The sequence below is a fragment of the Taudactylus pleione genome, unplaced genomic scaffold, assembly GCF_031769625.1.
Source record: "Taudactylus pleione unplaced genomic scaffold, aTauple2 ptg000007l, whole genome shotgun sequence".
Lineage (NCBI taxonomy): Eukaryota > Metazoa > Chordata > Amphibia > Anura > Myobatrachidae > Taudactylus > Taudactylus pleione.
This window is the reverse complement of record NW_028284410.1, coordinates 25,060,514-25,085,872: the sequence shown is the minus strand read 5'-3', so window position 1 is coordinate 25,085,872 and position 25,359 is coordinate 25,060,514. Positions and strand designations below refer to the sequence as shown.

Genomic DNA, 25,359 nt, shown 5'->3' with positions numbered 1-25,359 from the left:
AGGCTGATGCACTGTGGGTCTTGCACAGATTGCCAGACGGGGGGGGGGAGTTTCTTCTCCTACACTCTGGCGGTTGAGATGTTAATACATTTTGGCGTTATTGCTTCCTGTTTCGCCTTGATAAGAGGTGAAGCAGGAAGAGCTATAGAGGTGCGGTAAGTGCCGCTATAGTACATCTGCCCCATGGTGAAGAAAGGGGTGTGGATTGGACCAGCCAATTAAATTTGTTTTTAATTCAGCAATACTTCCTTATATAGGTCATTTGTTTCAGAAATGTATTTCATCCATCTCTATAATTAGCATTGGCATGCATTTTCATTGTAAAGTTATAAAATACTTAAGAAATCAGTCTCTTCCCTTTCAAGTGCACTCTAACCAGTCTTCCTAAAAGTCCCCCACTCTGTACAAATGAAAGGACACTTTATGAATAAATATTCTCCCTATCAGATTACAAAAAAAGGTCATATCACTTCAGATTGGTAAAATAATGGAAGATATCATTACAAAAGTCTCCTAAAATTGTAAAGAAGAGTCAACAAAACCAGATCAATTAGACAAAAGTGATGTAACATGGGGATGACAAGTGTAGTGTTCCCACTAGGCTTCTTTCGTGTAGCGCCGTGCCCTGCCCCTTTACCAGCGCCCTGCTCTCCTCCGGGTGACCTTTTATAGGATTTCCACGCTGACAGGCTGCAGAGCTGTCTCAGCTCACTCCAGCTGTCAGCTCTTCCCGGGTACATGGCATCTAGTCACACCGCGGGGAGAGCTTGGGGGCAACCCAGCATCTCCGCGAGTGCTGGGCAAACCCCCTACAGTGATGAAAAGGGAGCATGTCTCAAGAACACCCCCCTTTTTCTAGGGACCACACCCCTTTTTCGGGCACACATAGTGCCCCTATCTGCTAGCTGCCCTGCCCACAAGTACAAAAGGAAACTACATAAGTTTTATTTAAAGTGCACTATTAATCAAAGAAAGTTCTAATGTTAACTCACTTTGGCTTTCAATCTAACTTCAGCGGTTTCATTTTCCAAGGTCTCTTCAGTTTCATCTTTGTTTAGAGGAGAGTAGTCCTCCAACAGCGTGTCAAACAAAACTATACGCTTGTTTTTAAAGAACCCATAGAAATATGCATTGCTGTGTGAGGAACGTTTGGAACCTAGAGAGAAGGCATTCAATGATAATTAAAAAATTATACACACATCCAACAGAGGCAAAACATAAACTGCAATGAACTTTCAGCAATGCATCTGAACAATAATTGGTGTGTCCTTGCTGTAAACGGAGTAAGAAAACACAAAAGTGAAGCTGTAAAGAAAGAAAATAAATGCACCATCTACCTCCCATCTGAGCTCCCACGTTTTAGCTGCATTAACATTTTGAGGAAGCTCAGCCTCCTATCCAGAATATAAATTAAAAATTTAGTTTTTACCTTCAACAACATAAACTTTGGTCAATGGGAATTCAATACTTTTTGCCATTGTTTCAATAGCTTCCTTTAACTCTCCTTCTGGAAGTGGGATAAACTTGTCAAATAAGGGTGCAATATAGTCAGCATATATTGTCACAAGAACCTACGATTAAGGAATTGAGAAATAATCAAGTACAGTTTGATAAAATATTAGTATATCCATAAAAGAACTTGGAAGCAAATATGATCTTACCAGAGACACCACCAAAGTGAAGAGCCATGCATAAATGAAGAAGTAGTCTCCACCAATTTTGATAATGTACAACAAGAGAGATGTGACCGGGAGGAGAATGCATTGTGTAACCAAGAATTTCTTTATGGCATCTTTGAAAAAGAAGCCCAGAGTCTGCAAACATACAAAAACAGTTTTGTTTCTATATAAAAATAAATTAATTAAAAACCCACAAAAACATACGTCCTACTTGGATGTTCAGGTCATTCCTATTCTCTATAATAGATTAAAAACTTAGGGCCGTATTCAATTAGCGGTGAAAACGGCCGTTATTTTCGCCATTGGCAAAAACAGACTATTTTCGCAAAAAAAACTGCGATATTTTTGCCAAAAAAACAGGCGAAAATGCAACTGGCGAAAAAAAACCTGGAGAAAAGTTCTCCATCCCAGACCAGGCGAAAAAAAAATGCAAAATCCCTATTTTTGGCTAAAAATGTGGGGATTTTTTTCAGAACCATCTGGACACTGCCCCTCATGATAAATGAACCAACATTTTTTTCGTAAGTTGTGCACTTTGGCGAAAAACAACCGCTCAATTTTGGGTAAACTCTGACCTGTATATACAATGCATCCTAAAGCTGTGGAATCCCATTTCCAGTTTGTGATGAATGAGAACAACCTTTCACAAAACTGCAGTGGGGAACTGCATTTACCTTCATGTGGGAAACTAATATTTCTTTGGAAACTTGTCAGTCAAATATTGATTTTTTTCTTTGATTTTTTTTTTAAGTTTTATAGGCACAAGAACAGTACATTTTATACACTTCTAAAGTCCTGTATCTTGAATAATTGAAGTTTGTATTTTAACGAGTTTGTTCTATAACTGGTCATCACGTTTCTTCCCACAGCTTGTTGACATGCTAGGAGAAAGATACTTTAATAGCTGCACAGATGAGCGTTAATGACAGGCTTGCATTGTAGAAATGTGTTGTGCAGATTACTGAATTCATATACGAAGCCTGTAAAGGCAAAGCCGTCTGACTGAATCTTCAGTTTTTAGTCCTGTATCAGATTTCACTACATCTATCATACTGCTATTCTAAGCGGCAGAATCAAGTCAATGTGAGCTGCCGCGTTGTGCGATTTTTTTACTGCACGGAAGTTGCCGGTAGACTTGAGATTTACAGGAGGTTGCCCAGCCAATCTATTCAGTGTTGAGGTTCTACCCCTCTTTGCCAAAATAGGAATAAACCACCCCTCCCAGAGTACACAGCCAGTGCCAACTGAAATGTCAGCAAGTGCCACAGTTCTTCATCTGATCCCAGCAATCAGTGACTGAAGTAGACTAGAAGGAAATACAATTGTCTTGTTATAGGTCTCTTAAAAAAAAAAAAAACCCTGACACTCTACGTTTAGTATACATTTAAAAGTTACATCTCGTTTTTAAATTTAGAGCTATGCCTGTCGGAAATGAAAGTCTTAAATTGGCCCTCACAACCTGCATTAGTTGTAAATAAATTTTTAGTTGGAAATAGCACCACACGCAGTGTGGGGAGAGTTGGTAAATGTCCTGCTCCCCCTTTTTTTTTTTTTCTTATGTATCCCAACTGTTAATTCAAAATTCAATAAAAGAGAAAAAAAATAAAATTATTCTAGATTTTTTTATTTAAAAAGCCAATTCTTAAAACAAAAAAATACTTTGTTCTGCCCACATTCATATCAAAAATGAAACATTACCTGTTGGTTAAAGCCATGTTTTTCTTCAATGACAAAAGTATTATATAAGCTCCACGGGAGACCAGTCAGGGCACTGAACATAGTAGCAAGCAGTAGAAACATCAGCGAATGAAAGATCTAAAACAAAGATTAAAGGACTTGCTTTCAACTACGTCATAGTGGTCATTTTAGAAGGAAAGGGAAAATAAAAAAAAAAAAAACATTTACATATTCATGGACCCTTGCTACACAATAACATTTTTGTCATGCTTTACTTTTCATTGGCTGCTTTTATCTTATTATTTCTTAGACATCTTAAAATTAAATTATATTATAAAACTAAATGTTGAAAAGGCATGATATATAGGAGAAATAAAATTAAAGAAATAAAGGCCTGGACAAATCTATCCAAAGTTCAGAGCCAGGGCCAAAAGCAAGAGTCCAACTGAAACCTGAGTATCCAGTCCCGCCAGATGTAGCATCCTCCGACTGCAAAAGTGTGCCAGCCCTTATCCCTATATATGTTAGGAGCCTTAATTCATCCAGACCAAAGAAATTAAAACCTCAACTAAGTAACAACGGCACTAGTCACCTCACAACCACAAGTGGAGCAACAGACTTTCCTTTTCAGCATGTCCGAAAGGTTGGCTTGGTCAAAAGCTAGCAAAACATGTTTTGTCACCAAGATGATCAGAGAAAATGCTTTGGTGAAGAATAATGATGAATTCCTCATTCTTCTCACCCCATTATCTGAGATGGAATTGAGCAGACTAAGAAGATAAGTAAGCAGGCTTCCTCCACAGGATATCCTGCCCATCGAGACTGCTCCACTAAAGTCTTGGGAGCTGGACACTCAGCAGCACAAGACCATTGCCCTGCTAGTCTCCCATGAAACAGAGAATTCTCTTTAGGAGTCCAAATCATCATTTAACATTGTGGGAGAAAAGGAGCAAAACCCCAGTCCTTCGGTCTTGGAGCTTTGATGGGTAGCAAAATGCATGTCTCCACTGTGAGCCTACAAATCTCTATCGGTGTGCCCGCATACATCCATGCGCTACAAAGTCACGCTACACAACGCGAGAGCTCAGTGTGACTTGGTAGCGCAGAGCGTCTTTTCATGCGTCTTTTTACCTTCAAGTGAATCTTTTTAGCACAGTGATGCAAATAGATAGCACAAGCAGCTTCTGCTGAGTAAAATGATATGCAGCATGTCTATGTTCTCTGAGCAAGTGCGGGTGTATATTTCGGCACTACCGAGTCACGCCACGGCATTGCGCAACTAGAAGGGCTGTTTAACGCGCCAGGGGGCTAGATGTATGTGGACCCATCTGTATTTATCTATCGATTGATCTACCTATCTGAATAGGACAGTTTCAGAAAGAAAATAAAAAATTAAAAAATAAGAACAGTAAGGTCCCCCAACCACCCTGTATCTGACAGCCAGGCCATAAGTTAGCACATGTGGCGCAGTATCAGAGGCATGTCTAAAATGGTAACCTGAAGAATCATGTATGTGCTCAGCACCTCCACACAGGTCCTAACTGCCTGCAAAATATTTACCATGCTTGAACCGATCTTGATGATTATGGTCTAAAATGTCACTATACGAACTCCAACCAATAAGTATATTCCTAGTTATCCCTATATTTCCAAGGGGAGAGGATAAAACAACCTACAAGAGACCAGGAACATTCTATCAAGTGTGGTTCATGCTTTGCAAAACAGATCAGTCAATAATGCAACCGACTACACGCTGTTAAGAGGATGTAGCAGAATGCATAAGGCTCTCCTAAAATCTTACTCCTTGCTGCCCATAGAAATCTCAGCCTCTTGGAAGAACTCCTCAAAATCTGACCTTCTAAGACTCATGTGCAGAAGTTGTCTCGTGCTTCCACAGCTTATTGAAAAGGTGCATTTCACCATTCTAAGTAGAGGACACGAAACACAAAAGGACCATATATTGACTTTCCCAGGCTTAGAGGCCAACTGTTTCATCTGTTGATGCAGCAGCTGGGCCAATATGCCCCAGCCACATGTTACAGAAATTATTATTGGTTCCCAAAGCTCCCTCAGAGGAAAAAAAAATCCTGATTGGCCCTCAGTAAAAGGTGGACAGCTATAAGAGATTCATCCAACACGACGAAACCCCCTACAAGTGCTGCTGGACCTCGGTCATGCTGCAAAAAGTATAATCGCTGATTAAGGATCGAGTATTAGCCCTGGATCGAGTCCCACAATAGTACATGATGAGGTGAGAGAAAACAGTTGCAGTGCACAAATTCAAAATGATAGTGGACAAGATAGACCATAACGCAGATTGCATTGCACAAGCAGCAGGCTACTCCCATGTCTGACTTCAGGCAGGCTTGTCTCAGTGTGGGAACCAATAACAGGGTGGGGGTTCTGGAAATGGATTGCACCTCACCCCAGACACAACAGCGAAACCGTCCAAAGAAGCTCTCCATTCCAACACCATCTCTTTATGAGTACAGCGCTGACCCCTACCCACCTGTGCAAGCTGCAGCATCAGAGGGGGAAACCACAGTTACAAGTTGTGCACCCAATGTGCCCATTACTATGGGCAATTTCCCCTCCAGGTAGTATAGATATGAATTAAAGTTGAAACACATTTGCATTTGGCTGAGGGTAAAAAAAAAATAGGAGGATGGAAACAGTTTTAAAGTGGTCAAATACTTTATTTATAGTCACTGTACTACCATCTTCAACATCCCAAAAAACAATCCTGCTTCGGTCATGTTGAAGGATGATGCAAAATAATTGATGGCTACAAACAATGCATCAAATGTTTAATAAGAATAAGCTCACCTCATATTCTGGACCAAAGCCTGCATGATCCAGTATCTGTTCTGACACATTCCACAGGAAAGGTATACCGCCAAGAACAAGTATGAGCTGTAGATAGATGCAACAAGTATAAAATTGTACTGCATAGAAAATTATACTTATATGGTCTAGTATCACTAGGTATCTTCTCTGCAATAAAAGTACATTCAAATATAAAAATTCACTTTTGGTTGCAGTTTTAACATGGTAGTATAAAGAAGAATCACAATGAAAAAAGGGATTTAAGGTAAATCAACATCAATTTTCCATGCCAAAAAGCAACACTATCCATTAAATTATTCCAAACATACACATTTGCCAATACATACATACATACATACATACATACATACATACAGCAATTCCTGGATTTCTGTGGAGGTAAACTGCTTAGTTTGGCTGCTTGGTGGAGCAGGTACTACTGGCTCATTCCATGAAATTGTTGCAACAGTTACTATACAAAAGCAAATAAATTATGAATTATCAACAATTTTAACACTATAAAAGGGACTATTATTTTATATCAAACAAGGGTTTTTGTTTTTTAAAGTCGCAAACTTTTCATACTATGCAAACTTTGGAATTGCCTGGTCCATGCCCCATTTCAGACTGCATTTTTGCACCTACCAAGCTGACGGCACCCGTGGAGTGGATGCAGCGCCTGTCTGCTGTGCAGTCTTGCAGAACTATACTCACGAACCAGCAATATAGTGGTTCGCAGAGCAATCGGCACTTAGCAGAGAGACTCCTTAACTCGGCTAATCACATTCATCTGGGCACGTAAATGAGGCCATCGCAATTAGCGTGAGACTAGTCGTCCAAAACAACTGAATAGCTCCCGGTCACTTTAGACAGGAGCAATAAACAACTGAATTCCCCCACACGTATCCAATTGTTATTGTTTTTGTTATGTTTTTTAACAACTGGAGCGGATCATTTTCCATCAATTACAGTAGCTCTTGGAATATATATAGGTTTTTCCACCCAAGCTTTTAATAGACTTAATTTCTAGGCTAATGTGCACATTTCAATACATGTGATTTATGTGCATATTTAGAAGTTACATACACTGAGCCTATTACCGTTGACAACAGGAAATGCATGGTGCAGGCTCCCAGTGACATTACTGTAGACCCTAGTACTCCACTGCACACTATCACTTACTCCAGAACTCAACAATTTTTAATAACTGTGGAGATTTTCCTACAGGCAAACAGCAATGGATCAATCACACTGCCACAAAGAACCAGTCTCCACAAGAGAGTACACCACATACCCAAATAATTAAAGGCTTGTTAACAAGAGCGGTTTGTCTAGCTATGCTCCTAACAAAACAAGAGAAAACAGAGGGAGAAATGATGTGGAAATCCTCCTCTCAAGGTGATCGCACAGCTGCACATTTCACTGCTGTCGATGTAGAAATGGCATAGCAAAGAGATTAAAAGAGGCCTAGGTCACTGTATTTCTCTGGTATTTTTCTCACGCTGCTTTTTGTTTGGATCCACAGAAACTGCTCATGTGGTTAAGTCCTAACTAGTTGCCTTACCTAATGCCTCTGTCTCATCCAACCTTTAATGGTTAATTGTATGCTAGACAACATTTGCAACAAACTGAGGGCCTGATTAATTAAGGATCGCAACTGCAACAGTGTATGAAGTTGACCGATTGTTGCGTTTTGTGCATGCATATCAGTGTGTGTATCGGCCACTGCGATCGGGGCTGATCACGCAGACCCATCGCAGAAAGTGCCATTTGTGGGGGGAGACGGGATGTTGTCGGCGAAATGCAGGCATGTCAGTGCATTTCAACGCCGTTGCATGGGCGTACAAAAATGACCCATTGCTATAGGATACTCAGCTTGAGCTCCCACTGCGTGCAATGAAATTAGCAATTTCTAAGTAAGGTCAGGGCTGCTGTAATTCTGCGTGAGGGACCGATGGCACCGATGATTTCTCTATTTAGCCAAGTATTACGGATGTGCGTCCTTATATTAGGCTGCGCCGGCATTACAATATTAGCATATTTTCGCAGTGGTTCTGCGTGCGATCACGGAGCTGCGATCACAATAGCGATCCTTACTGAGTCAGGCTCTGAGTTTAAGGCTCTGCACTAGCTGGCCTCAGTTTGTTTACCTGAATAGTAACCAAAAACAGCTTAAACAAAACTCAGTATTTTTCTATAAACATATTAAGTGCAACGTACTGTGCCTTCTGCTTCAGAGTATAATCCAGACCAAAAACTGAAGGTACTTTTATCAAGCTGATAAAGTCGAGACTTCTCAAATGTTTCTGGATCCATAATATTACCAAGTTCTGCAGGTACATGTGTTGTAGTTCGATAAATCTTCCGCTACAATGAAAAGAAGAAAAAAAAAAAAACACATTAATAAATAACTATATATTTTAAGTCAGAACCCCCATTGTTGCTTAGAATTATTCACATGAAAAGTTCATGGGATTGGGAAGCAGTGGTTAATTTTTCAGATATAATTGAATCTCTGAATAATCACTACTTGGACCGACACTGCTGGTTCGGGAGATCATTTACAAAACCGGCAAAGATTGTGACTTTATTACAGTGCATATGCTGCTCTGGCACGGACCATCGAGGGACTGCACTAAGACGACAAAAACTGGAACAAGCTATATTTCATGGCAGCTTACTGGAGGATATAACATGGACTGCTGTGAAGGAGCTTCAATATTGACCATCTCAGTGCCACTAAGGATTTTACGCAGGGGTCAGAAGATTTAGATTTTAATTAGTTCAAAACCAGCTCACACCAAACTAAGAAACATGACTGTAATAGGAGGTAGCAACCTAATTCAAAGAACAGGAATAGCACCTAGTTTCAGGTCATGTGGATATGTGGGGGTTTGGGCTGGGGAGGTGCATGCTGGGTAAAGATATACAAGTTGAAAACAACCCATATAGCCGGCTCTCTCCTCTGCCACTGCCATCCAAGACACACTCCAGGTTTCCTGAGATCTGGATACACCACACTTGCTTTAGAAGGTCTGTGTACTATTATTGTCTGCATGTACTTCTGTAATAACCATATTACACGCACTTTTTGCTACTTAGAGCACATTTTCTTTATACACACTCGCTCTATGCCAGGGCTTGACAAATGTTTCTAAACTCTAGGAGCCAGGATGAAAGTGTAGGAGCCAGATCCCCCCTTCCCCCGGGGCAGCATTACTTAGCACCTACGCCCCGGGCAACCAGCCCCATGGCCACACCACTAACGAAGTACCCCAGGTAAACCACCCTCCCACAGCCACATTACTGAGCAGCTAACCCCCATCTCCAGGCAACCAATCCCCCAGAAAGATCACCTCTCCGCAGCCAAAAACCCCGGGCAAGCAAAGCTACCGCCGACAGTGGCCGTACTAGAGAGTGGTGGGCCCAGGTGCAAAAATATGCTTTGGACACCCCTATGCAGTGCCCCCAGTAGTGGTCCCCACTATGCAGTGCCCCAAGTAGTAGTCCCCACTATGCAGTGCCCCCAGTAGTAGTCCCCACTATGCAGTGCCCCCAGTAGTAGTCCCCACTATGCAGTGCCCCCAGTAGTAGTCCCCACTATGCAGTGCCCCCAGTAGTAGTCCCCACTATGCAGTGCCCCCTTATACAGTGCCCCAGTAGCATCCCCCCTTAAACAGTGCCGCAGTAGCGGCCACCACCCCATACAGTGCCCCCAGTAGGCACCTCATATACAGTGCCCAGAGTAGTGGTTCCCCAATGTAGTGCCCACAGAAGTGGTCCCCCCTATGGATTGCCCCCAGTAGTGACCTAAGTAGTAGTCCCCACTATGCATTGCCCCTAGTAGCAGCCCACCCCTGTACAGTGCCCCAGTAGCGGCTCCCCATACAGTGTCCTCAGAAGCGGCCACACACCCCCATGCAGTGCCCCCTGAAGCCGCCACCACCAACCCCTATGCAGTGCCCCTTACACACACCAAAAAAAAAAACCTGCCCGCTCTGCACTATGGGAGAGACGTAATGACGTCTCTCCCATCACCAGCTGCGGGGGGAGCCGGAAGGCGCAGCTCATGAGTGAGCTCCAGCCGGCTCACTCCGTGGACGCAGCAGCCAATGAGAGTCTGTCTGACCCTCATCGGCTGGCAGCTGTGTTTATTATGGTGTAGTGTGGACCGCGCTCGCGGTCTGAACTACACTAGCGGTGGCAGATGGTTGCTGCAAATCTGGTCGCCATGGCTACCTGGCCCTCGGGTTTTGTCGAGACCTGCTCTATGCAACTCCCTGGACCCTCCTGGCTCTGTATTAACCCTTTCTCTGTCTGCATCCTGTACTTTTCTGCAAGATACATAATTCTCTGCCTGCATAATTATCTATATAAACCCTATCTAAAGCTAACACACTACATAACCATAAACTCCCTTTAAGGGTTTATAAACACACTCACACTGGGTAAAATAGATAGGACAATTAATCTGAAATCTTCTCTCTTTTTCTCTCATCTCCATGCTCAGACATGCTCACAAATGCCATTTATTGACACCACCATGGCTGCCTGAGGCTCCACCCCTCCTCCTACACATAGCAACACAAAGCACACTAATATTTCTCTCGCTCTCTCTATCTTATACACCACACTTCCACCCACACATGTATTCTATATTTTCACATATACACAAATAATTATTTTCTCTGATAGATTGCCATCCACAATGTATCTATAGATTATTAATCTCGCCGGAAGTGCAAGAGAAAATGTATCCCTTAATTATACATACAGTACATCATATATTCCCCCATATACACACACATGCACATTTCACACTACTCAGCCTTGTGCTTTCTTTATCTCACATTCTTATACACACGTACACAGAGAAGAGCAAAATGATATAACACTTGCCTACACCTTTCTTACATAAACATATCAACACACACATACAATATATATATATATATATATATATATATATATATATATATATATATATATACCTGCATGTACACCAAGAAGAAGGATTAAATAGAATCTGCATTGAAGTTTATTTAGCAACTGCATGGGGTAATGCATTACTGTGATTAAAGATAAAAATTCACTACTGAGTTATTTACTGTACAGTGTTTGCAAATACGGGCTATAGTGCATATCTTACATGGCATTGAGAACCGGGGACTCACATTTGTAGAATGGGTGGGTCCCCGGGGACGCGCTCCGCTGCAGGCCAATCCCTGGCTGCCAAGTCGGCTAAGATGCTGTGCGCTGCAGCCAATAGCGCTACCCTGTCTATCCCTTCAGAAGCGGTAAGACATAATTCTTTGCCACCCCTCCTGCTATTTGGAGGCGGAGCTGGGACCAAGCTCACAGTCAGAAGCAGAAGACAGAAGGGCTGGGCCGCTGTACAGAGTGGCCGGTCCTATTTTAATACCTCGGGGTGGCCACCGTTATCCGCTGAGCTGCGTGTGATGTCTATTGCCAGCAGTACAGTGCAGACCCACGGCCCCGCCCCCTCACTATGTGCGGCCAGAAGCACTATGGAGACCCAAGGCCCCGCTCCCAGTCTCTCGTCTCCTGTGGACAGCGCGGCCAAAGCCAGAATGTTTGGAATAGCCAGCCAGGTGCCTGCTGCAAATGAGGACGACAGTACAGCAGCGCACCTGGTCCCCAGCAGTCCCCGACTTTCTGGCTCTAATTCCCGCCTCCCCTCCACCCCTAATACCCGGTGTCACCCATACCCCTTTCTACTGTCCCTGCCTGTTCCTCTTGTCGCCAGCTCCCCTCCACCTCCTCCTGATTGTGCCACCCCCTCTAATACCCAGTGTCTCCCAGACCCTTCTGCTGTCCCTGCCTGTTCCTCTTGTCGCCAGCTCCCCTCCACCTCCTCCTGTATGTGCCCCCCCCACCCCCTCTAATACCCAGTGTCACCCAGCCCCTTCTGCTGTCCCTCCCTGTTCTTCTTTCCACAGCTCCCCTCCACCTGTATTGGCCCCCCACCCCCCTTTAATACCCGGTGGCACCCCTCCTGTCCCTGCCTAACCTTCCTGTTCCTAGCTCCCCTCCACATCTGATATCTTGAACCCAGCCCCTTCCCCTGTCTACTTCACTTATCCCCAGCTCACCCCTATCATTTCCTGTATGTGGCTCTCATTCCCCTCTAATACCTGGGGGCACCCAGCCCCTTCTCCTGTCCCTGCCTACCCCCAAATCCCCTCCCAAAATCCTCCTGTCCCCGGCTCCCCACCTCTTACTCCTGTCCCCGGCTCTGCCTCCCATACATCAAGATAAGGAGCCAAAAGAACCTACAGCATGAGCGCAGCGGCCCCCATCCAGCTCCCACAGAATTAAAAGGACAGAAGAGTGCACAGCTAGACGCAGACAATTGCTTAAGCATTCAAAGGTAAGAAAACAACATTTTTTTTTAGTACTTTTTTAAAATTTATTTATTGGTCCGCGATGTTTCATAAAATTATGCTGAAACTACAGTTTCTGCATAATTTTATGTAACACCGCTATGTAAGAACAGTCTAATGCAGAAGATTCACAGAAATATCCTGCAGAAGGCTAAGTACAGCAGTCCCCATTATTGTTAATGGGTACTGCAGTCTGACCGAGTCAATTGGGAGTAGCAGAGGGGCATTCAAGGGGTATATGGGCATGTGGGGAGGTCTGAAGGTCCAATGGGGAGCTCTAAAGCATAAATTATGATGGGACCCAGAAATGATCAGGTAGGACCCCAGTTTTTTAAAGTGGCGGGTCCCTGGGACCCACATATTTTGAAGCTCGGCGCGATCACTGCTGTATTATCTCTTTGTATTATTCGCATGTAAACCATCTATTACCTTGCAACTCCCGTTTATGGAGTAAAATACTTTTAATATCATGTACATGGTCTTTGGATAACTGAGTATGATTTCAAGGTTTAATTAATATGCATAATACATTTTGGGTACGATAATCAGGTGACTTGATAGATTTGTCAAGGGTATTTGGGCGGTTTCGGCCCAGTAAAAGCTTGCATGTTTAGCTCACATGGAGCTTTGGTAGCGGCAACACTCTGTCTGGGTTTTCATGATAAGAGACGGAAAAAGTGAGAAGACTGTATGGAAGATTAATAAAGAAATCTAGGGGGTCACAGATTTAGCAATATCAGACAGAGAAAATAGATTAAAGAGGAAACTTGTGTCCTATTCCTATAATTCTTTATAATGGTCACTATTGATGAAGAGAAGATTTTGTGCAACTATTAGACCCTCGGAGAGGAGGTCGCGCAGACCACCAGATAATACACTCTTACAACTGCAACAAGAACTTTCACGAGGAGCTGGAGTTTATCGGTGAGAAGGGTCTGTCCCAACCATACCTATACGGGTTTTCTTATTTTTGCATAATATCAACCAAGCCATATTACAGTATTGATGTCTAAATAACCATCTGTGCCTAAAGACATGCTCTTTCTCAAGCATTGCCCTTAACAATGGAGACAATCCAATTAGGTGCGAGTTTGCAAAAGCGAGTTTGTTTTATGAAACTTGCAAACATTACAAGAATGCGCAATCCTGAGAAATGGGAGATCCAATTAGAAATGCCTATTCGCGGTACTCACAGCGAGGATGTTTGAATTTTCTATAACACAAGACTTCGGAGAAGGCCATGGAAAAATGGGGAACCATGCTGGAACCCCAAAATGTGACAAATTTGTTGGCAGAATCATACAGAAGGCTGTTAGTGTCAATAAGGAAAGTAATGGAGGTTTTTAAATGGTGTCAAATGGGTGATTTGTATATTTGTTTTAAAATGATTTGTATTTGTTTTAAAATATCAAACTTTTTTTGTTTAATCTCAAACAAATTATTTTGGTGGTCACTTTTAAAAACAAACAAAAAAAATGATAAAAAGCAATTGTCTTATTTCACCATTCATTTCATTATGTTTGTTTGATTTTAAAAAATGAAAGTAATTTAAGCCATTTTTTTTTACACCCAAAAATGACATGTAATTATTGGGCCAATTAAGCTAATTGAAAACTTCCAGATGCCTAATTAGCCGTTAAGGGGGTTGTTCAAGGCGTTCTGCACTGTAACAACATTTTTACCTTAAAATAAAGATGTTCCCTACCTTTCCACACCCTCAGAAGGGTACACACAAACAAACACAGTATTTCTTTGGAAAAAAAAATTAGTTTGGAATTGATCTGCAACAAGCCAACTCGCACCCAATTGGATTGCCCCCAATATATTTATTATGACATCATGTCTATATTGTTTTTTAAGTAAGGAAAATGGTGTCAAGTTTTTATCTAGAAGTCACAGGCAACTTTGACTTTTTTAGTCTTCATTCTAGCAACCTGTACCTTTCACAACCCCTGCAGCTGCTCTTTCCTGCCTGGGGTGTCACACTCTGCTCTGGTGCTTCTAGCACAAGGCAGGTACACACTAGACCAGGGGTCTTCAACCTTTGGCCCTCCAGCTGCTGTGGAACTACAGATCCCTGCCACAGTTTTAGCATGCTGTTATATCAAAACAGTGGCAGGGCATGCTGGGATGCTGTTCCACAGCATCTGGAGGACCAAAGGTTGAAGACCCCTGCACTAGACGATGTATAGTGTGTACCAACCTTGTAAGAGACGGGACCCAGCGGGGTGCATACACACTTGCCAATAACGGCAGCGACAAATAGACAGAAGGGGCCATGTTGCATTTGGCAATGTGTCCCCCGCTGACTATGTCGCTCATCATACCGGCATGCAGGTCCGATGGGCGATGTCGCTGATGATGCGCGGGAGCATGCATAGTCAGCATCATAGTGGGTACGCTCTAGACGATGCACCCGAGATACATCGTCCGATCCGTTCGGATTGGGTGACAGATAGTCTAGCGTGTACCTGGCAACACACTGGTCTGTATATCAGAAGTTTGCTGCATTAGCTGTGTGTCACCCTAGGCAGGAAAGAGGAACTGCATGGGTTGTTACAGGTGCAGTGTGCTAGAATGAAGACTATTGTTCACTCACTTCATTTACTAAAGCTGATATCTATAGTGAGAGTATTTGTAGTATGTGCTGAATATTTCTCTCTAATACTTTCTCCTTTAGTCTGTCTCTCTCATCTTTAGGGTCTCACCCAGTCAGACTTTTTTTGCTCTCTACTTTAATTTGTCTGCCTGCATTAGGGTTTCTTCCTCTCTCCTATGAATTCACTCCTCCTTTAGGGGGTGAACTTAAAAAACAGAAGTGGTTGCCAGTAGAGAAAAGGTGCTTTATGCCAGTTTGTTAAAGGCCATACTAGACAGATCCAGCCTTTCAGTAAAATAAATTAACCCTCACCTATTTGGCCAGTTTGCATGTTTGGGGAGGGTGTAAGTAGACCAGGCCAAAAGGGTTATGATTAAAGTTTAGTTATACCTTCTTTTTCACCAAAAACCAGGTCCGACCTAGGTTTTTAGACATAATTCCAACCCAGGTCAGACACCGTTTACACAGCACTATCGATCTGGGTTATTCTCTGGTCAGCACCGTTCACACTGAACCCGGGTCTGCCCTGCTAAACTTGGGAGGTGACTGCTCAAAAACCACCAATCAGCTCATTTTAGGCATGACCCAGGTCAGATAATCCGGGTTGCGCCATTTACACTGCACCATTACCCAGATCCATCCTGGTAGCTACCTGTGTTGGATTGCCGGGTCACTTGAACCAGGTTATTTTTCAGGTACCCTTTTAAACTGAACTGCGACCCGGGTAGAACTCAGCAATAATAATTTTGAGCTGTCCTGTTCCTACTAAATTAGGATAGTCAATTCCATTTGACTGTCGCGATTCATACACGGAGGTACAGACTGCTCCTACAGTGACTGGGACTTTACTCTGTCGGGCACGCTGGTTAGCGCGGCTCTCCCCTCCAGGTTCACAGAGAGCCGCCACGCTGACGGAGACTCCAGGAACGCAGGCAGACACCACTTCACTGTTTATGACTGGGACGCCGGCATAGCATTCCCGCTAGGCTGTTTTAGCGGGGCGCGGCGCCCTGCCCTCCTTCTGGAAGGCAAAAAGCGCCCTGCCCTAACAGCCTGCGGGAGCCGTGTTCACCCGCGGGTCGCAGTGTCCCGCGGGTGAAGAAATGTGCAGTGACCCGGTCACCGCCGGAGAATAGACGGCGGGCGCATGCGCCCGGCATCTATTCTCCCTGTCTGCAGGGCTTGGGGGCTGCCCGGCGTGTCCGTAAGTGCCGGGCACGCCCCCAAGAGCGACGAAAAGGGGACGCGTCTTATAGACACGCCCCCTTTTCGATGGGCGCGCGCACGAACGTGCCCTCTCGTGCTCCGGTGCCCTGCCTCACGCCGGAGCTAGAGTGAACGTTACCGGCATACAGTGTTATTACACACAGAGCAAGTGTAGTCCCAGTCATGGGGACACCACTGTGTGATTTTTATTGAACTCAGGGCCTGACTCAGAGCCAGACGCTCTAACCAGAGCGCTCGCTCTGAATCAGGGCCCTCCTACCTAAACTTGGAGCGGCATCTTGGACGCTCGCATAGCTGTGGGTTACCACCCACAGCTTATGCGAGCGTCCATGATGATGGTCGCGATGGTCAAGACCATCGCGACCATCGGGCTTGCGATGAGACCCTGCGGTAGGGTGTCGGTGACCGCAAGCCCTGGAGTGATTTTGGCTCTATCAGAGCCAAAATCACTCCCACTGACATCACTAGTGATGTCAGTGGGGCCGGACCCTGACGGTAGGCGTTCCCATGGGAACTCCTCCGTCTGGCAGCCACGCCCCCGGCACGCCCACCAAAGGGGGCGTGCTGTCACTACCATCGACAGCACGCCCCCTTTGGTGCAAGACCCCGAGCGACGGCTTCCCCGTCGCTCGCCGGGTCTCGCGCATGCGCACGACGGAGCAGCCTCCGTCATGCGCATGCGCATTTGGGTACCATCGACTCGCTTGCGAGCGTCCTGCGCTCGTGAGCGGGTCTGAATGAGACCCTCAGTCCTTCCATACCTGTAGGAATTTTATACCATTATCTGGAGTTTGGCTATATGTGCAGGACTCGTTGCTATTTGTACCTATGCAGTTTCACCTATACGCTTGTGGCTGTAGATGCTTTAAGTGCATGATGCTTTCTCACTAAGCCTTGCTTCCACTAACATTTGCTGCCATTTTTATTCTATGCCAATCGATCTGCACTAACAAACTGACCATTTTCTAACCTCTGAAGTGCTCGGCGTTAAACTGAACTTTTCAGCATGTACAAATTTGGTTGATCCTGGTTTTAGTATCATTAATTTTTCTATTGTCTATTTTATATATTACGTAATTTGTATTAAATGTGTGTGTTATAAGTGATATTAAATATAAATATTATACCTTTGTCCAGCGCTCTCCCTTATTCTCTTTGTTCAATTCCATTCTATTCCTACCTTAAAATAAACAATTATAAGGGACAGCCAATTCAATTCTTAAAGTGCCCACACACACCGACTTTTCATCCAATTTGGCCGATTTCGACAAATCGTGACGACAGATCATGTAAAAAAATATGAGATATGGTAAGAACTTACCCTTGTTATCTCTATTTCTACGAAGTCCATAGGGTTCCACAGGATACCTTGGGGGTATAGGTGTGACGTCAGTCGCAGGGCACCAAAGAGTTAAGCTTTCAGCCTCCCAGGATGCACTAGGTCCCCCTCCTATACCCCGCCCCCGGGCCAAGGCACCTCGGTTAGTTACCAAGCCCTAGGCCGGAGGAGGAGGAGAAGGAAGAGAGAGAACAAAGATCTGGACACATACAAGAATCACATTCTCACCAGAGGGAGACGGAAAACCGGTGACCAGAGCAAAGCCCATCTGCAGCACAGGTGCGACAGGGCGGGAGTCCTGTGGAACCCTATGGACTTCGTAGAAATAGAGATAACAAACTTAAGTTCTTACCATATCTCATATTTTCTACTTCAGGGTCCATAGGGTATCCACAGGATACCTTGGGGATGTCCCAAAGCAGTATCCTTCAAGGGTGGGGACGCTCCTGTGCAGAAAGGAGAATCCGCCGCCCGAAGGAAGCATCCTGAGAGGCGAAGGTGTCAAACCTGTAATACCTCACGAAGGTATGGACAGAAGACCACGTAGCAGCCTTGCAGATCTGAACTGCCGAGGCACCACGTCAAGCTGCCCACGAAGGACCCACAGACCTAGTGGAATGAGCCTTCAGAGAAGGAGGGACCGGTAGGCCTTCATGAAGATAAGCTTCAGAAATAGCCATACGGATCCAGGCTGCCAAAGTTTTAAAGCAGGCCAACCCTTTTACAGAAGCCATAGAGGACAACAAAGCGTCCGACTTCCTAAACGAAGAAGTGCGGTCAACATAAGTCCTTAAGGCCCGCACAACATCCAAAGAGGCCTCACCCACGGAAAGACCCGGTGAGTTAAAGGCCGGAACAACTATTTCCTCGTTAACATGAAACTGGGAAACAACTTTGGGAAGAAACTCGGGCCGAGTGCGGAGCACTGCCCTGTTCCCATGAAAAACCAAGAAAGGGGGTCTACAAGAAAGAGCCCCTAACTCAGAAACACGTCTGGCCGAAGCAACGGCCAGAAGGAAAACAGTCTTAGCTGTTAGCCATTTAATATCCACTGAGCCCAGTGGTTCAAACGGCGGTCCTTGGAGAGCCCTCAGGACCACAGCCAAATCCCAAGGCGCCACAGGTGGAACAAAGGGCGGCTGAATACGGAGAGCACCTTGCATAAAGGTGCGCACATCCGGGATTGTAGCAATCCTACGGTGAAACCAGACAGATAGGGCCGAAACCTGTACCTTCAAAGAAGCAAGGCGAAGCCCATGATCTAGTCCCGCTTGCAGGAAGGCGAGAATCCGAGACAGATGAAACTCCCGCGGTGCATAACCTCTCGGTCGACACCACTGGAAGAACGTATGCCACACGCGATGGTATATCCTCGCGGAAGACGGTTTCCGAGCTCGTAACATGGTACGCACCACAGAGCTGGAAAACCCCCGGGACCTCAGCATGGCCGTCTCAACAGCCACGCCGCCAAAGACAGCCGAGTCAGGTCCGGGTGAAGACAAGGACCCTGAGACAGAAGGTCCGGTCGTAGCGGCAACCGCAGAGGACTGTCCACGGACAGACCCTGAAGGTCTGAGAACCAGTGCCGTCTGGGCCACGCGGGAGCTATCAACAGGAGCGTCCCTCCTTCCTGTTTGAATTTCCGGATTACCCGTGGAAGAAGGGAGACCGGAGGGAACAGGTATGCGAACCTGAACGTCCACCGGACGGACAGAGCATCCACCAGAGACGCCCCTTCGTCTCTTGTGCGAGACCCGTACACCGGCAACTTGTTGTTGTGCCGGGACGCCATGAGGTCGATTTCTGGAAGACCCCACCTGTCCACCAGTAGTTGAAAAACGTCCGGGTGCAGGGACCATTCCCCTGGATGAACGTCCTGGCGACTTAGAAAGTCCGCCTCCCAATTTAGCACTCCCGGGATGAAGACCGCTGATATGGCCGGAATATTGCGCTCCGCCCAAACCAGGATCCGAGAGACCTCTACGAGAGCCGCCCGACTGCGAGTTCCTCCTTGCCTGTTTATGTAGGCCACGGTGGTAGCATTGTCCGACTGGACCTGCACCGGGTGACCCTGGAGAAACCGCTGTGCCTACAGGAGAGCATTGAAGACCGCACGGAGTTCCAAGATATTTATTGGAAGCTCCGCTTCTGTCGGCGTCCACCTGCCCTGGAACAAGTGTGGACCCGAAACTGCTCCCCAGCCCCGAAGACTGGCGTCCGTTGTCAACAGGACCCAATTTGGAACCCAGAACGGATGTCCCTTGTCGAGGTGGGTCGTCTTTAACCACCACGCAAGGGACAGGCGAACCTCCGGGGTGAGCACAATCGTCTGGAACTTCAGAGACTGAGGCAGCCCGTTCCACTTGGACAGGATCAGGTGCTGCAGAGGTCTGGAGTGAAACTGGGCGTATTCCACCATGTCGAACACCGACACCATGGAGCCCAGTAACCTCATCGCCGAGTGTAAGGACACCCGGCGGCTGTGCAGACAACTGCGCACCCTTGACTGTAAAGCAGAGATCTTGTCCTCCGTCACGAAGATCCTTTGCTGTCCCGAGTCCAATAAGGCTCCAAGATGCAGAATCCTCCGAGACGGGATTAGAGTGGACTTCTGCCAGTTGATTAGCCAGCCGTGCTGTTGCAGCAGTGCAATGGTCAGGTCCAAGTGGTGTAACAGGAGCTCTGGAGATCCTGCCACCAATAACAGGTCGTCCAAGTACGGCAACATGCGGACTCCTTGCAGCCGCAGAGAAGCCGCCATGACCGCCATCACCTTGGTGAAAACACGTGGTGCTGTCGCCAGGCCAAAAGGTAACGCCCGAAACTGGAAGTGGTCGCTGCGGATTGCAAACCGAAGGAACTCTTGATTGCGCAAAAGAATAGGGACATGCAGGTAAGCGTCCTGTATGTCCAATGACACCATGTAGTCCCCAGGTTCCAGCGCCAGAATGATGGACCGTAGGGTATCCATCCGAAACTTCGGGACCCGCAAAGACTTGTTGAGTGCTTTGAGGTTGAGAATCGGACGATATGACCCATTGGGTTTCTGTACCAAAAATAGATTTGAATAGAAACCCTGGCCCCTCTGGGAGAATGGAACAAGCACTATAACTCCAGCCTGGAGCATAGTGTGCAATACCTTCCGCAGCTCCGTAGCCTTGTTCCGGTCTGATGGTAGACCCGTGGTGAAGAATCGAGCCGGGGGTCTGTGCCGGAAGGAGAGGGCGTACCCGTGGGAGACCACCTCCAGAACTCAAGTGTCTGTCGTAGTGAACGACCAACACCGGGAGAACTGCAGCAAGCGGCCTCCCACCCTGGGATCCCCCAAGGGGAGACCCGGACCGTCAGGCCGCAGGCTTGTCATCTGGCTTGGGGGCCGGACGTCTGGTACTCCATGCCTGTTTCCGGGGCTTGACCGATTTCTTAGGGCCAGCCTGTCGAGGAAACGACTGTGGTTTGGGCCTGCCCTGGGCCCTAGATGACCGAAAGGACGATGGTCCAGAACCAGAAGGAGCAGCGGCCGACGGGAGACAAGCAGATTTGGCTGCCGCCAGCGTGGCCACAATCTTATCCAGATCCGGACCGAAGAGAACTTCTCCGGTAAACGGCAACGCTTCCAGACCTTTCTTGGAATCTGCGTCCGCCTTCCAGGATCGCAGCCACAAGGTGCGACGAGCAGCTACCGCTGCTGAAGAAATTCTAGACAGCAGAGTACTAATGTCTAGAGCCGCCTCGTTGATGTAGGTGGCCGAATCACGGAGATTGCCAATCAACTCCGCCTGTTCGGCCGGACAGTCGGATTCAAAAGAAGCCTCTAATGAATCCGCCCAGCGCTCCATCGCTCTGGCAACCCAGCAAATGGCCATAGCCGGCCGTGCTGCCCCCCCTGCAAGGGAATAAGCGGACTTCAGGCAGATTTCTACCTTGCGGTCCGTAGCATCCTTAAGGGAGGACATGGATGGCATCGGCAATGTGGCACTACGGACAAGACGGGTCACGTGAGAATCCACCTGTGGAGGGGATTCCCACTTAGCAAAATAATTATCCGCGAACAGATAAGCCACCGCCAGGCGTCTCTGCGGCTGGTATCTTTTGCCAGGTTGTTTCCACGCCTCCTCTAAATGGTCCACCAACTGACCCGAAAGAGGAAAGACTGTGGCATCGCCCTTCACATCTTTGAAAAAGGCATACTTAGATTTAGCCGCTGGGGGAACTTCGTCATCAATCACCAAGGCTGTGCGGACCGCCCGAATAAGTCCAGGAATATATACTTTGGACTTAGCATCAGCGTCCTTAGTATGGAGAGGTTCCTGATCGTAAGGATCCAGAATCTCCCCATCATCAGACGTCCCTTCGTCATCCTCATAAGGAGCGGACAGAGACGCCACCGGCCTTTTATGAGGCCGCATCACAGACTCCCCTTGCAACACATCCGACAAGTGCTGTACAGAACTCGTCAGGGAGTTAACCCACGCTGGCTCCTGAGAACCCGGGAGCGGGGAAATAGGGAGACTGTGGGGTACCACCAATTGTCGTGGGAACCCCTGCATGGGTGACGACACCACAGACTGCTGGGACAAACCCATCGGAGTAAACGCGGGCTGCGGAGCTAACTGGCCCACTAAAGCTGTTAACGCCTGAGCGAAACAAGCCCAGGGCGGCTCCTGTACCGGTGCTGTAACCGTAATAGGCCGCGCCATGGACAAACACTGCCGGCAAAGGCCCTCCGCGCTACCCTCCCCCTCCGCTAACGGTACTTTGCACGTGGTACACTGTAGCCGGAGGGGAAAATCACTTTCAGACATGATGGCACCACGTATGTGACCTCTCTCACCAATTAAGTATTAAATAGGCGAGAGACCACCCTGCAGCACCGCACCGCAAGGGCTTTAGCAGAAAGAACAGGGACAGTAATAAAGCTGACAGTTTAGAGAAGAAAAGTTACAGGCAGCGCTAGCACAGTCACATACAATGCAGAGAAATAACAATTCCTGCACTAACAGCGCTGATCACTCAACTACACTACAGACACAGGGCCTGGTAGGACACAGCGCTGCATACACAGACCTGAGCCACAGCGGAGGAGAGGTATGCGGGGGGACCCAGACCACGATGCTTCCTTCCAGACTTCCAGCAGCGTTCACCATGCGTTGCAGAGAAGATGGCCGCCGAGGAGCAGAGAGAAGCTGGCCTGGGGGAGGAGCGCTGACACAGGACCAGTCAGCACAGTGCAGAGAGGGCTGTGTGCAGCGGGGGAGGCGCCGGCTGTGAGACAGGGAAGGCGCGCTCCCCTGGCATGCATTTAACCCCTGGGACGCCGCAGCGCTACCGCTCTGCTGCGGTCCGCTGTCCCAGGGGGTAGTGGAAAGCGCAGGTTCAGTACCTGGCTCCACGCTGCAGCCAGTCCCCAGGGAGCCCCCTGCCTGGGGACTTAGGACCATGTGACCAGCGGGGACCCACCGCGGGACCCCGCTGCTTACCTTTGTCCCCCTTGGATCCGGCCATGGTCCGGAACATCTGGGGTCACCGCTAGCTGTGACCCCAGATGCTCACCAGCATCCCCGGATCGGTACCGGCGTTCTGGTACCGGCGGGGGTGTAGGGAAGACAGCATGGACGTCAGGACTGACTGTCCATGCTGTACATCCAGATGTGCAGCCACAGCTGCACTGAAGAAAGCTTCAGGGGCTCTTCTAGCCCCCACTCCGACAGGTGCACCCGATGCCGGACGGGCACCAAACTAAACTGAGGTGCCTTGGCCCGGGGGCGGGGTATAGGAGGGGGACCTAGTGCATCCTGGGAGGCTGAAAGCTTAACTCTTTGGTGCCCTGCGACTGACGTCACACCTATACCCCCAAGGTATCCTGTGGATACCCTATGGACCCTGAAGTAGAAATAGCCAAATCGTGAGTTTCTACTCTTGCTCATGATGCCGATGCTCGTGCCCGCTGATCGTACCTCGCATCTTCAGATCTGCCGTGCTGTAGGGCAGATTAGCAAATCTGGGATACAATGCACTGGCTGCAAGATAGATCTCAAGTCAGATTAGACATTTTTAACTCCAAATCTTGACCACGACTGCCTGGGGAGAGTTCAGGGGAAATAGTGTACATCGGCTGATTGGGAGCAAGTCGATATGTATGTGGGCACCTTTAGTCATTATGGGATTTTGGTTATATATGTTTTCTGGGATGTAAGTGCATAATGTCTATCAGAGTATGAGCAACATTAAAGCGAGCCATGCAAGAGACATGGATATTAACTCCAGAAATTCATGAATTAGGCTGTACTAGGTTAAATGGTAGCCAAACCATAAAGTTATTAATGTACGAGACATTTTAGGATCAACTAGATCACAGGTTCTCAAACTCGGTCCTCAGGCCCTCAAACAGTGCATGTTTTCCAGGTCTCCTCACAGAATCAAAAGTGAATTATCTCCACCTGTGGATCTTTTAAAATGTGTCAGTGAGCAATGAATACACCTGTGCACCTGCTGGGTGACCAGGAAAATGTGACCTGTGTGGGGTCCTGAAGGCAAAGTTTGAGAACCACTTAACTAGATTATTGACTTCCTTGAAACTCCTTACTCCAAATCCGCCAGGATTAAACTGGCATTTGTGGACAGCCAATCCTATAGTCAATTGTGTAGTTATGATTGAAAATCTTATAAGTCAAAAAAACAAATTGGCCCACATAAGCTACCAGCCTACCAGGTATTTAATGACAAAAGATGCCCTTTCTCCTCCCCTGCATGGTGGTATCACAACAGTCCTCAGAAAATGCAGTCGCCAACCTACAAATACTTCTGCTGGCTGACAACACACAGGGCTCAATTCAATTATCTACTCAGCTGCCCCATCTCACCCTGGACTTGAAGAATTTTTGTACGCAGCGTGCTAATTAGCATTGCAGACAGTATTATCATTAATGGGACACTATGGTCTGATCCCTAGGTACGTAAACTGCTTTATGCCTGTAGAGCAGGGGCAGAACTATGGGGGACAGTGGAGGTAGCTGTCGCTGGGCTCCAGCACTGAAGTTGCACCTCCTCCATCGCCCAGAATATATTCACCCCTCTTAGGGCTGTAACTATATACGCAGGGTGTACCGCATGGTCGCCCAAAACATGGCACCTCTTCCTGGCACCTGAGAAGCCACAATACACTACTGGAGAGCTCCGTGTTAGACCATCAGCTTCCGTCTTCTATGGCCTGTCCCTACTCATTGGTATTGCTGCTCCCCAGCAGCTTCTTTTGTCAGTGTGCCACGTCCGGTGCCCCCCTCACCCACATTTGTCTCACTCCTCCCTGGCATGCATATATTCTGTGTGCAACTGTGGGTATATCTGCCTGAGAAATGCTACATTACAGTGTCAGTGGCTGTGATGGTGGGGGCGCCAAATTATAACTTGCCTCCGGGCGTCTGGGATGAATTTACGCCACTGCTCTAACTGTGTGGAGTTTGTATATTCTCCCTGTGCTTGCGTGGGTTTCCTCCGGGTACTCCAGTTTCCTCCCACACTCCAAAAATATACTGGTAGGTTAATTGGCTCCAAAATATTAAATTAACCCTAGTGTGTATGTGTGTGAGCATGTGGTAGGGAACATGG

General features: G+C 46.9%; 1 protein-coding gene across 1 annotated transcript in view; it reads right to left on the bottom strand.

Moving 5' to 3' along the window:
- The window catches only part of ZMPSTE24 (zinc metallopeptidase STE24), a 31,863-nt gene that overhangs the window by 5,529 nt on the left and 975 nt on the right, over positions 1-25,359 (bottom strand). Inside the window, exons 2-7 of the mRNA XM_088460585.1 lie at positions 8,403-8,549; positions 6,183-6,269; positions 3,378-3,494; positions 1,662-1,814; positions 1,430-1,571; positions 993-1,156 (exon numbers count right to left, since the gene is read on the bottom strand). Coding sequence (XP_088316711.1) covers positions 993-1,156; positions 1,430-1,571; positions 1,662-1,814; positions 3,378-3,494; positions 6,183-6,269; positions 8,403-8,549 — 810 coding nt within the window. The remainder of the gene's footprint in view (positions 1-992; positions 1,157-1,429; positions 1,572-1,661; positions 1,815-3,377; positions 3,495-6,182; positions 6,270-8,402; positions 8,550-25,359) is intronic.